Source organism: Leptonychotes weddellii, chromosome 14 (assembly GCF_054177405.1).
Source record: "Leptonychotes weddellii isolate Sample4059 chromosome 14, ASM5417740v2, whole genome shotgun sequence".
NCBI classification, from domain to species: Eukaryota; Metazoa; Chordata; class Mammalia; order Carnivora; family Phocidae; genus Leptonychotes; species Leptonychotes weddellii.
Window position 1 is genome coordinate 78654546 of NC_138382.1, and position 13317 is coordinate 78667862.

The following is a 13317-nucleotide window of genomic DNA, read 5'->3' on the forward strand; positions in this document are numbered from 1 at the left end:
CTTGCACCTGTGGCCCTGGTCCCAGTGGAGGCCGTGTGCATGTTGTCTGAGCCCTGACATGGGCGGGTCTGGAAGCCCACGCGAGAGAGCGGATGGGCCCCTCTTCCTCCCACAGGCCCTTTTCCCTCCCCTGCATGCGACCAGCTCAGAGGGGAGCCCAGGGGGACAGAACAGGGAGTCAGAGTCCTGCTTCCCCGCTGTGCACGACTAGGTCCAGGCAGAGCAGAGGCCTGTGGGCCCGTCCCTTGCGCTCCCCGGCTCTGCAGCGAGTGGCTCCCCGTTTCTGCCTCTGGAGCCTGCAGCAGGCCCTCCTCTTAGAGGAGGGGTCACGCGTTCACTCCCCACAGCGTTCCTGAGCCCTCTCGGTGCTAGGCCTGTCCTTGGGAACTGCTCCTGGGCCCCGTGCAGAGCAGACCCCCAAGTGGGAGCCCTCCCCTCCCGTGGGTGGGGGGCAGATGCCGTCCCTCCCGATGACGATGGTCAGCTTCATGCTGTGTCTTCAGGGAGGCCTTGCCCACTACACAGAGCCACGCAGGACACATGCATCAAATGAGAGTAGATGAGAGGGAGGCTGTGTGTCCTTCCCTTGGCCTGTCCGGGTCCATGCTGGCTCTTATTGTCCTGAGTGCCTTTGGCGCCGGGCAGGCGTCCACCGCTCAGCAGTTCGGAAGCCCTGGGCCCTGCACGAGAGGCTGGGTGTGCACACATGCACGGCAGGCCCCCCCTCTCCCTGTCCTCAGCGCGGTCTGTCCCAGGGCGAGCACCCCGACTCCACGGGAACCCCCCGGCCATGGGGGGCGAGGCACGGGCGGGAGAAGGCATGTCTGCAGGCGGGCGAGTGCTCCTCGTGGTGGTGGGAGAAGTAACCCTGTCCTTCTCTGTTTCTCTCCCTCCCATCTCCCCGCTCGATGTTTAGGCCAGGATCACTTCTTGGCCCAAAGAAAACCCGGGTTCCTGGTTCAGTGAATTCAAGCGTGGTAAACTGGTAAGGCGGCCTCTGGCTTCTCCGTGGTTGTCCTTCAAACGCGCCCGTTTCGTATCTTGCAGAGTAAAATGGCCCGCTGGCCCAAAGAGCAACCTTCTACCTGGTATAGTCAGTACAAGCGAGGGTCCCTGGTAAGTGGCCGCCGGGGCGCTGCCCGCTTGCCGCACGGCCTGGCTCGCGGCTCTGCATGGCACTCGTGGCCGCCGTGTGCGCACCTGCTCTCGCCCCTTCGGCCGAGCTGCTCCACGGCACATGACGGCCAGACTCCGCATCGGTGCCCTCGCCCGCCACCCCCGACAAGAGTTCATTCGGCCTGGGAGCAGGGGGACGGGAGCCCGGGGATGGTTTTCCAGTCCCGTCTAGGTCGGGAGCTGGGTGCTCGGGGTGCCCAGAGCCACAGCTGGGCGCCACCAGGAGTTGGAAGCAGACACCAGGAGCTGGAGGGTTTTATCTTGCTCAGGCCTCGTGGGCGGGTTGGGTGAGGCGGGTCCTGGACCACTAAACCACGAGTTCTTCCCAGGACACGGGCCACTGAGGTCATTCCCCTGCGGCTGCCGGGTGAGGGGGCCGTCCCTGATTGCCCACCCGGCCGTGGGCTGCTCCGTGCGCCCACATGACTCGGTTAGTCCCCGCTGTAACTCCAGGGAGCTGGTCTCAGTAATCCGTCCCAGAATTGGAAAGACACTTGCATCCCTTGAAGGGAGCGAAGGTGACGTTCTGTCGCCGGCCCAGAGATGGAGCCGTGCGGACTCCTTCATACCAGGCCCGCAGCTGGCCCGTACGCTCGGGCATGTTGCCCTGACCGTCCCAGGGGTTTGGTCCGGGCGCTTCCCTGGAACAGCACGTGGAGCCCTGTGCCCTCTTCCTAGCAGGTGAAAGGCCAAGGGTCCAGGATGCGGACGCGTTGCAGGCACCTGACTGTGCTCCTTGCCTTCACGTCCTCAGATCTGGTCATTCCCCTGCTACACGCCCCAGGGGGGCAGTCCTTTGTCACCCAGAAGCCATGCCGTGGAAGCTCCGTGGCCTCCCGCAGGCCATGTGCCATCACGGCGGGCACTGTGGCCTCCTGGGGGGACACAGAGGCCATGTCCCCCAAGGACTCCCAGAGCGGTGGCTTCCAGCCGGCCTTTGCCCTGTCCCACCTCTCAAGGCCCCTCGCTCTTCTACCTCGAGGCACTTCATGGCTAACAACACCGCACGTGCTCCGTGTCCTTGATTCCAAGCCACTCGGGCTCTTTGCAGACACTCTGAAGGTCCGCGTCCGCGCTCGCCTTGCCCCGTCTGCGGAGACTTCCTTCCATCTCTCTGCATGGACGGCAGGCCTCTCGCCGGCTTCTCCCCCTGCTCTTCCTCCTCCCTCCGCCCCTGTTGTGCTTGCCTCCAAAAGAGCAGCCACACACAGAAGGACCTGCCTCGGACGCCCCCTCAGTGCGGGCGGGCCCAGTGAGGGCGGGTCAGGCGAGCCCGGGACCCGGACGGGGCAGCCGGGTGCCCCTTGTGGCCCCGCACCCCAGCACCTCACTCACAACACCCACTTTCCGCCACCGACCCGGGGAGCCCGCCTCCCACCTCTGTCCCGTTTCAGACTTTAGACGGAGCTTAGAGGCGAAGGGACGGCCCCAGCGGAAACCAGCTTTTCCTTTGGGTTTTCCCGCTGCTGTATTGCCAGCTCTCTGGGACTGTCCTAGTGGACAGGACACAGATGCAGGTCCCTTCCTGAAGAAATAGCCTCCTTCTCCGGACCGGGCTGCTCCGGCCATAGCCCGTAGGATGATCGTGCAGAGGCCCTTTCCCCCTGGGAGGGCGGGGGCTCACGGCCGGGGCCCGGGACTCCCACCCGGGGCCCGCGGCTCAGCCCTGGGGGCTTCAGGTCCTTCTGTGTCCCGCGCTGCTCGCTGGCCTGTCCCCACGCATGCATGCTACCTCCAGTCAGTCGAGCTTCCTCCCAGAAGGAGCACCTGATGGCCCGGATTGCCGGTTGGTATTCAGTTGTCCTCCTCAGGGTCCGGCCGAGACGTGTGCGGTCGCTGCGTGCAAAGCCGGTGCTGGCCGGCAGCCTGGTGCCCCCCGGCCCAGGCGGGGAGGGGCAGGGTCTCCGGCCGGGCCCCTGCCCCCGCGCCCTCTAGTTCTGTATACGCGTATGTGAGCGAGCGGGCAGCATGGGCCTCGATTCACCCTCGTGTGTCCGGCACGGCTGTCGTGGGGCGTCTGGCCAGGGCCTGGGACATCAGTGGTGTGGCCGCAGCCATGCAGGGAGGGACTGCCCTCCGCTGACGCCCGGGACCTCCCGGGCACCCTCCACTTCCCGCGGGGAGGGCCTGCAGAGCGCTGCGGCTGGGGAGGGGGCCGAGCCTCGTCTGGGGCGGGAGGCACCCACGTCCCTGGCCGTGTCGGGCTGTTCAGAAGGCTGGCGTCTGCAAGGACGCAGAAACTGAGGCTCGCCCCACGCCCGCCCCGCGCCCACCCCGCGCCCTGTCGAGCTCTGTAGCCCATAACTGGGGGGAGCCGGTGACGCCGGCGAAGGCTCTTGAGAAGGGGCACGTCATCAGTGATGCCCTGCTCTGGGCTTGCTGTCAGAGGGTGGGTCTTTCCAGGGAGGGCCATGTCCCCAGAGCACCCCCGGCTGCCCCCTCTCGGCGTGGGCCATTGCTGAGTCCCCGTCCCCAGGCCAGGAAGGCCTGCTCTGCTTTCCCCTGGGTTCTGTGCCCTAAAAAGGCAGGCACGGCCTTTCCTGAGTGCCATCCTGTGGCTCCCCTCTGCCTGCAGGAAGGCACCCGGCCGCCCCGGCCCTCCGGCTCGCGGCCCGATGGCTCAGGCCCCTGTTGCTGCCGTAGGACCTAGCACCCCGTGCATCACTCCCGGCCGGCCCGAGTCAGCCCCGGGCCCCCTGCCCTCTCTATCTGTAGTTCTCACGGCTCCCTGGCCAGGGCCTAGGACATCATGGGTGCCCAGCGAATGGTTTTCATCTATTACCGTAATCCCACGAGTGCCTTCCTTTGGCCGGCCTCCGGGCACAGTGACGGGAGCTCGAGGCCACGTGTCCGCCCTCAGGGTGCTCACAGTCCAGGGAGGGCTGCAGCCCAGGCACCGGGAGCCTGTGACCAGGGCTCCAGAGCTGGTGTGGAGGGCCTTACAGCCCAGGAGGGAAAACAGACAGTGAGCCAGGCTAAGGTGGGGAAGGGCACCTCACCCGGGCAGGCTTCCCTGAGGAGGTGGCCCGTGACCTGAGCCCTGGAGGAGGAGGCACCAGCCAGGCCAGGAGGGACAGGAGCGTTGTGTAGATCTCTGAAAGAAATGAGGTGCATTTCCCTCTGTTCCAGGGAGCCCCCAAGAGAGCCAGTGTGTTGTGTTCTGGCCTCGGGGGGCTGGGTGTGCGGCACATGCCCAGGGCGGTGCCCTCGGCACGGCTCACGCTCTGGAGGAGACAGCACGTGGACGAAGCTTGTGGAGGCTGGGCCGCGAGGGGGGCCCTGTCCCCTCACTGCTGAGCAGCCCCTCCTGTCCCCCCAGCTCTCCTACGTGGACGCCGAGGGCAACCCCGTGGGCGTGGTCCAGATGACCTTCCTGCGGCTGCTGAGTGCCTCCGCCCACCAGAACATCACCTACAACTGCTACCAGTCGGTGGCCTGGCAGGACGCAGCCACGGGCGGCTACGACAAGGCCATGCGCTTCCTGGGCTCTAACGACGAGGAGATGTCCTACGACAACAGCCCCTACATCCGCGCCCTGGTGGATGGCTGCGCTGTGAGTATCCCACGGAGCTGCGCAGGGCGGGGCGCGGGACCCAGGAAAGCGCACCCCTGGCGGGAAAGGCCGGGGAGCCGGCTCTGCGGCCCTGGCCGGCTGCGACCCGAAGCCCATGTCAGTCCGGCCTGGAATTAGCGGCTCTCCTCAGACAGCGCCTCCCCAGGAGTGGCCAGGACACAGGCTGTGCTGGGCGGTGCTCTGCGGGTCCAGGGCCCGCATCAGCCCCCGAGGTTGCCCAGCCACGCTAGGTCGCGCCCAGGCCCCGTCCGCCTGCCAGGAAGGGCCGAGCTGCTCCGCAGGCCTGACAGGAGGCTTGCTCAGCCCACACGGCCTGTCAGGGCTGGAGTTGCGTTCGCTCTCCGGGCCCCGGGCCCCGGGATGCTTGCCCTCCTCTGCGCCCCCACCTCTGGCCTCCCAGAGTGAGGCCAGGGTCCCCACCGAGGGCCAGCTCCTCGGGACCGTACCTCCAGGGGCTGCCATCAACCCGGGCAGGTCTGAGCTGCGTCCTGGTGTCTCTGTAGCCATGACCCGGGGGTCCGGTCCTGTTGAAATCCTCAGGCAAGTCCCTCGTGTGGCCTTTGAGAGGCTGGAGGTGGGGTTGCCAAGAAGCATCGTCTCTGCGAGTCCTTCTGTCCCGTCTCAACGTCGGGCCACCTGTTCTGAATTCAGAGGCCCTGCCCGAGGTGCCCAGGCCAGCCCCCCGGGGGACAGGGCTAGCGTGGGCTCCAGCCCTGCTCCGTGTCCAGGGCCGGCCCCTCGAAGGGCCTCCCTCCAGGCCAGTGCACGATACCCCTTTCTAGAAGGGGCTGTGCTCTCACCGTGTGGCCCGGAAGCTCTTCTGGACCCTCTTAGCACCAGCTCCAGACAGGGTCCTTCCCGCAGATTTCCAGGTGGGCAAAGCATCTGAGAGTTCTTCTCATTGGCCCAGCGGCCCTCCCCTTTGTCCCCCACCCCACCTTCTGAACAGAGCAGTCAGGGCATCTGTCAGCTGGTCACAGTGCGTCTGAGGCCAGGGAGAGGTGTGCCCGAGCACTGAGCTGCCCCCCTGGGCTCCTGCCCCTGGGTTAGTGCGTCCTCCCCGGCCCGTCACAGCGTGCATGGGATGTAACCGTTTTCCCTAATGTCTGCTGCGGCGGTCCGGTGCCGTCCAGGCCAGGCCCGAGCGGAAGGCCCTGCGGGGCATCTGGGTCCCGCGGGAAAGTGAGCGCGCAGAGCCGCCTGGTAGCCGCTGAGAGCAGGACCCAGGCTCACCGCTTGCCTCCCACCCTGGCTGGTGCCCTTGGACTGGGCAGCACCCTCCAGCCCTGGGGAGCTCCATTCCTGCTCCTCACCCCGGGGCCACCTTGGGGATTATGGGCAAGGGCACCCAGCGGGCAGGCTTCCCTGGAGTGCCCTGCCCCTCTTCCCTGCTTCCGTGCACCCTGGGATTTGTGTGGGTCAGTCCTTCGGTCCGACTGGGATGTGCAAGACTCATCCCTGAGTAAAGCAGAGGAGTCCAACCGCCTGGGAAGGGATTGCCACCGGCATCTGCTTGCGCTCCTGACATGCACCCCGAGCTCCTTGAGAAGGTCACGAGGCAGCAGGGAGAATTATCCCTACGTCTCTGCCTCCTACAAGTGGGGCTCCTGCTCCATCGGGCTGTCCCAGAAGCACGTCTCATCTCGCCTCCAAAGCTTGGGACTGTGTTCAGCCCGCCGGAAGCCCCAGAAGAATCCTCCGTTCCTGGGACTGTTTCTGACAACAGGGGCGCACGAGGCTAAGGCCGTGAAGGTGGAGACAGGAGGAGTCTCCTATGGCAGAGGCAGGACCCCGGGGACAAGGCCTTGAGTTGGGCTTGGAGCATGCCGGCTTCCGTGCACCTTCACTCCTGAGAGAGTGCTGCCGGGGAGGAGACAGTGCCCTGGCCCCTCGGCGGTCAAGTCTGGGCTCTGCCACGGTCCTCTGCGTGTCTCTGGGGGCCGTGGCGAGACCCAAGCTCTCGGGACAGGGAGACTGGACGCTGGGCCGGGAAGATGGCCGCTCCCTCCTCAGGCGGTTTTGCTTCTGGAGAGAAAAGAGCCGACCCCTGAAAAGGAGGAGAGCAAAGGTCTCCAAGCAGAAAGCGTGCTGTGCGGGCTGGACCGGGAATTTGGGTGGAGGGCGGGGCTCACAGAACAGGGAGGTGGGGCATGGGGGCGCGCCTGGGGAGTCGTGCTCGGCGAACCCCATGCCCCCAAAAAGTTCAGCCCAATTTGAAAAGTCGCAGCCACCCCCCCCCAGTAACTGTGGAGGGGCCCCTGCCTCCAGACGCGCGCTGGTGGTAGAGAGGCCCGCCTTGGCCCTCGGGCGCGGGAGGCTGGCTGGAGTCGTGGAGCGAGGGCCAACGAACCGGGGTTCCCTCGGACGTGCTGGGCTGTGTGGCCTGAGTGAGGGGCCCCTGAGCGGGCACGGCCCTGCACACGGACACATCACCTGGCGAGAGGCCCAAGGAGCTGTGCCACATAAATCCGGTTGTCCGTGCAGCTCTGTGCACCCTCGGGGGCCGTTGCCAGCCCGTAATGGTTATTTATGCCTCCGGAATAACGGGATACAGAGCGGCAGGTGAGCGCGCGGCCTGCTTAAACACACCCTCTCTAAGAGCTCTGATAGGTGCAGCCATGGGGCCCCGTAAATCCAGGAGAAACACCCTGTCAGCTCAGCAAACGCCGCCGTCCCTTGCGTGGGGAGGGGAGGCGGATGCCAGCCCCGCAAAGGCCGGTTGGCCCGCCCTCCCGCGGGAGGAAGAGCCGGTGGGGCGCTGCCCTGCTGGCCGGCTCGCCGCTGGGAAGGCGCAGGCCGCCCGCAGCCGAGGTCCATGGGTCCCACGGCAGCCCCGCCTTCTAGCGGCCGGGAAGGCCGGGCCAGCCGTCCCACCTGATCCCTACTGTGTGGTGTCCGACGGTGAGGACAGGGGCAGAGGCAGAGCTTAGGCGGGCGGCGTTGGGGGCTGGCGTGGCTGGAGGAGGCACGAGCCATCCCGGATGTGCTGCGCTGGGCCGGGCCCGGGCCACGTGGTTAGAAAGCACCAGCATCCGTGGCCTCGAGGTTCTGGTCGTCCCCGAGCAGTCCTTCAGGACGGCGCCCACGTCAGGATTGTCTGAGAGGCAGATTGTGCTGCCCGCCCCCCGGCCCACGGCGTTGCCATCTCTGGGATGGGGCCAGAACCGCGCGGGGCCGGCAGGCTCCCTAGGGGGCTCATGGTGGCTTTAAAATAATTCCAGCCAGACCCAGCTGCGGGCAGGATGAGGTTGTTAAGGCGGGGATGTGGCGGGGACAGAAGTCTCCAGGATACGGGAAGTTCCAAGAGAGTGCGTTTAGGAAAGTCCCAAGGCGGACATGCACCACAGCTCGGCCACCAGGGGCTTCTGTGGCGGGCCTGCTAGACGCGCTGGGCATGAGGGCCCCTTCCGCTGCACAAACCTCCCGTGGTCTGTACGGTGGAAAACACATAGTGGGGGCTGGTTATCCAGTGCTTGCAACACACTTAGCACTCAAAGCCACAACTTCTTGGGGTCAGACTCAGTTCCTGAGGGTCAGAAACCTGGGAGTGGCTCAGCCGGTGGCTCGGGCCCAGAGCGTCTCCGTCGGCTCGGGCTGTGTAACAAAACACCCCAGACTGGTGGCTGAGCCACGGCAGCCATGGGCTTCTCATGGCTCTGGAGGCTGGAAGCCGAGGTCGGGTGCTGGCGCGGGCGGGCCCAGGGGACGGGACAGCCTGCTTCGGGGCCGCAGACAGTCGCATTCCCGCTGCGGCCTCCTGCGGTGGAGAGAGCGGCTAGCTTTCTGGTCACTTCTTGTCAGAGCACCACCGTCACGACCTAGTCACCTCCCAAAGGCCCTGCCTCCAGACACCCTCACATTGTAGACGGGACGTCAACACCTAGACTGTGGGGGGACGCAGGCATTCGGTGGCTAGCACGGTGCTGTGTGGCCACGGGGCTGCTCTCCGGGGAGGGCCGCTGGCCTGGGGCTGCAGGGTCTGTTCAGTTCCTGCCCCATGGGCCCCTCTGCAGGGCTGCCCGGCCGGTGGCCTCCCCCAGAGGAGTGATGGGGGCAGGCCAGAAGCCGGGGCCCTCGTGTACACCTCCACCCGTGGAGTGGAAGCCACTTTGTGGCTGCTCCACTTCCCGTGGCTTCCTGCGTGCCATGCACGGGTCCGGGCGCCCTGACCCCTGTTCCGCAGGAGGGAATAAGGCCTCCAGAGGCTCTGCATTCCTCCTTCAGGACGTGGATGGTGCCGGGAGACCCTCCCCGGGGCCAGACCCCACTGAGAGTGTGGCTCTGCTCTGGGTGGAAGGAGAGATAGCCGCTCGTCCTGGACGGCGACGGGGTGTGTCTGTGAGGGTCTGTGGGGAAGACGCCCCCACTGGGGACCCTCGCCTCGGGGGATGTAGATGGGAGGACAGGCCCGTTTAGCCTCAGGTGGGAGCGTCCTGTGTGCTCAGAGCTGAGTGACCGGGGCAACCCTGCACCTCCCCTCCCTGTGCTCTGATGTGTGGCCAGGCAGGGGAGTGAAGACACCTCTCCTGGGAAAGTTCTGGCACCTTCCTGGGGTTCACCCTTCTCCTTAGTAAGGTGGGGCTTGCATCCTGACCCGGGACTGAGCGGAGGGTGACACGAGATGCTCGTGGAGGTTAAACAGACTGAGCAAGGGACTCACCGCAGCACAGTGCTCCCTCCCTGTGCCATCCCTGGCCCTCTGTGCCTCAGTTTACCCAGTACTCCTCTAGACCAGGGAGTGGGTCAGGTTCCCTCCTCTTCTCACACTTGTGGGTGTGGAGTCCTCTTACTTCTGGGTGTGATTGCCAAGGGCAGGACCGGCCATCAGCCCTCACTGTCTGAAGAATTCTTCATTTTGAACAAGGAGCTGGTATCCGGGTATACTCCGGCGGAGCTGCGTTTTCTGTGGCTGGTCCTGATGTGGCTGCCTTGGGGTGTCCCAGCTGGCAGGGGAGCGCGTGCTTCCGGATCTGGGGCGAGGGTTAAGTGGGAGGTCGTGAGGTGGGAGGCGCTGCCTTCCCTGGTCTGGCACGTGTCCCTCCCTCCACCTGCCCTGAGAGACGGCGCAAACCCACTTTCTCTCCGCAGCTGGTCTGGGCGCGCGCGGGAGCCGGGAGCGGGGCGGGTGGGGCGGGGGCGGCTCAGCCCCGCCAGGTGCCTCCCCCGCCCCCTCTTACTGACACGTGCCTCTCTTCTGCTTCCCAGACGAGGAAAGGGTACCAGAAGACCGTCCTGGAGATCGACACACCCAAGGTAGAGCAAGTACCCATTGTGGACATCATGTTCAATGATTTCGGTGAAGCGTCACAGAAATTTGGATTTGAAGTGGGGCCAGCTTGCTTCCTGGGCTAGGAGCCGCGAGCCCGGCCCCCAAGAGCAACCTCGTGACCTCAGCGCGCCGTCTGCGGGCGTCCTGGACAGTGAAGGCCCCTCGTCCCTCCCCCGACCCCGTCTGCGCCCGGCTCCGCACCGAGCCAGACCCCAAACCCACAGAGAGCAAAGGGAAAGAGCCGAGTCCCCCACCCCGGAGCCGAATCACATGACCTAGACGGCCCCCAGCCACCGGGCCCCACCGCTTTGTCAGCCCCGTTCCGTCCCCACCGCACGCCGCAGGGACCAGGACCGGGCCACACTTCCTGCCGCCGAGCCGGCCGATCCGACGCCTGCATGGAGAGGTCGCTGGGCCCGGGCGTGGGGCTGCAGTATTTGGAGATCACTTTTTTTTTTAATTCAACTTGAAGATGTGTGTTTCCCCTGACCTTCAAAAAATGTTCAGAGGCAAGCCTCGTAAAGGTCATCCCCACCCAGCCAGAGCCTCTGTTTTCAACTACACGATCCATTCATGGGCCAAATGTCATTCTGCATGTGCCTTTCCGATGGATTAAAGGTGCTTTCGTCTTTGTGAGTTTTAAGTAAATATTTGTATTGTATTGTCATAAATGTTCAGTGTCCCCGACTTTCAATCATGCATGTCAGCCCGGCTTCAGTCCCACTGGGGGGGTGGGGGAAGGGGGGGGCGTCCAGTTCTGGTGAGGAAGGGGCAGCCCCCTTCCCCACTGGCCAAGAACGTGCAATAAGGTGGAGGTCTGCCCAGGGCAGCAGGAGGGCACGCTGCCGTTTGAACAGCGGGTGCCTGGGCCCCTATTCAGATAATTTTTTGGTGAGCTCTGGATTTTTTTTTTTTTTAATGGAGAGGAAAAAAAAAAGAACTTGATGCTTTGTCTTTCCTACATGCACTTAGATTAAATCGTGGGCATAAATTAATTTTAATTGCTTCCTTTCCCCATTTTTCTCCCCGCAGAGCCTGATGGGAGAGTGTCCAGGGCGGGGAAACCACACTTTCTGTAGATGATAATTAAATGAAAATTGGTGCTCACTTTTACACTTCTCCTTTGTGGTGCTATCTGTTTTAAGATCTCCTTGAAAGGGGACCCTGGGGTCACCTGGCCGTGCCTCTTCCTCCCGCCTCTCTCAGTCCTGGTCTCTGCCTCCACAGGACGCGGGTCTCTGCCCAGGATGGAGAGGTAGACACTCGCCACCTTCCTTCCCGCTGGGCCCACATGCTTTTGCGCTCCCAGGTTGCTGCGAGGCCTGTTGCCAGTGTTAGATTGTGCTTCTGTGATTTGAAAACACACACACGCACACATATAAGATGCTGCCCGCTCTGTCCGTGGTGTGCTGATGAGCAGGTCGTCTTCAGTTTGCTGAATGTTTGGTGCTAATTTCTGTGTTTGTGCTCAGCACTGAGCTAAAGCTGCGTGTGCAGACGGGGAGATGTGCAATGAACTCTGGGGGTCTCTCCGGGGCTTCTGCCCCCCACGAGCAATTTGGAGTTCCACCCACAAGTGTCCTGGGCGTCGGCCTCAGCCGCCCTGGAGCTCTGGGCTGGCGGGGCTTCTCCGCAAGCGAGGGCCAGGGGGCTGCCTTCTGTGGGCAGACGGCCCGATGGACCGGCCAGGAAGGGCCACCCCCTCACTGTGAAAAGCTGCCCTCGTGCAATGCCCTTTCCTTCCGTGCTGAGGGGAACGGGCAGGGCCCCGAGGCCCTGCTCAGCCCCCTCGGGAGCCGCTGTGACCGACGGTTCTGGTGCTGTCCTCTGCCTGCCCTGCCCGCTGGGCCTTACTTCCCGCTGGGGAGACCACCGCAGAGCCCCCCCGCCGGGGCATCAGGAAACCACCCACTAGGATTTCCCGCATCCCTGTGGACATGGAGTCTTGCTGTCGCCAAAGAGAAGTCTGGCTTCGAGGTTCTTTCAAGCTCAGGAGGCTGGCATGCGCCAATGACTCTCACATTTGTCTCTTCCAAAGCAAAGCCATATCTGAGGACTGCCGCGCGGTGCCCTGTGGGTGTTGTCTAGGTCATGTGATTCCGTTTTGATTCCTCGTCCCTCTCGAGTCCCCTCTTACACTGTCCTCCTCATCCTCATGGCCCCTTCAAAGCTGTTGTCATTCGTATGGAAGTCAAACGTGTCCCATTCTCCCCAGACCACTTCGCTATGGTATATTGCAATAAAAGTACTTCTTATATTTGCAAACATTCTCCTGGTGTAATTCTTGTTCCTCCTTCTCTCTATAACTGGACACAGGCTGATGAAAAGGGAAAAACCATCAACAGAAAACCCACAGGAAAGGTTCTAGGGCATCGGGCCCTTAAAAACACAATGTCCGATGATACGTGTCCACTGCTTAAGAACCCCATGGACGTGTTCCTGAGTCTTCTCTGTAATGCCCAGGAAGGGGCGTTTTCCAATATTTTAAACCTGTGTGACGAAAAGTCCTTGAAAGAGTTTCTCAATAAATCGAGTTGACAGTTTCCACCGTAAACAGACGTGATTGGCTGTCTTCTTCAGGGCGACAGGGCCTCTCCCTGCATGGCACCGCTCGCTGTCTGAAGCCGGTGGCCACAGAGGGCAGAGGGAGGCCAGTGCCATTCCTGGGGGGCCAACTCTGCGGGCGCCTCCACCACCCCTGGGGTTCCAGGCCTTGGCCGTGCAGACCTCACCCTCATCCCGGGGCCCTGGTCCGCGTCCCCGAGCCTCCCCACTCTGCTGTCCAGTTGCATCTCTGGATCGCACTTCACGGCCCCTTGGAGCTCGTGGGGCTCATCCGGCCACTGGCCCCGAGCTCTCCCAGTCCACAGCTGGGGCTCCCTCTCGCGTGCCACCGGCCTCGTTCCCCCGAGTGCCTGCGTCCCCAGTGGACTTGGAGGGAGTCCTCGGCCCACCTGTGAGGAATTTGCAACAGAGAGAGAACCGTGTTCATTGTTCAAGCCACGGATATCCAGGAATGTTGGCTGCTCCACCAAAACCTAGACCTGGTGGTTCTCAAAGTGTGGTCCTGGGACCAGCAGCATCGGCATTGTCCCCGCGGTACAGATGCAAAGTCTCGGGCCCTTGAGCATCAGACGCAAGGCCTCAGGTGGCCACTACCTGCTCCCTCCTGAGCTCGATGGGCTTGGCCCCCGAAAGCCAGAAGCTCTTCTTGCAAAGCCACAGTGTGGCTGACGGCCGGGGTGGCTCCGACCGTTGTTTGCCCCTGTGGCAGCTTGCAGGCAGGTTGTTCCCGAGG

General features: G+C 63.8%; 1 protein-coding gene across 1 annotated transcript in view; it reads left to right on the forward strand.

Moving 5' to 3' along the window:
- COL5A1 (collagen type V alpha 1 chain) overlaps positions 1-12284 on the forward strand; it is a 150733-nt gene extending 138449 nt beyond the window's left edge. Inside the window, exons 65-67 of the mRNA XM_081802663.1 lie at positions 1048-1116; positions 4496-4729; positions 9956-12284. Coding sequence (XP_081658789.1) covers positions 1048-1116; positions 4496-4729; positions 9956-10102 — 450 coding nt within the window. The 3' untranslated portion in view covers positions 10103-12284. The remainder of the gene's footprint in view (positions 1-1047; positions 1117-4495; positions 4730-9955) is intronic.
- Positions 12285-13317: the final 1033 nt, after the last annotated feature.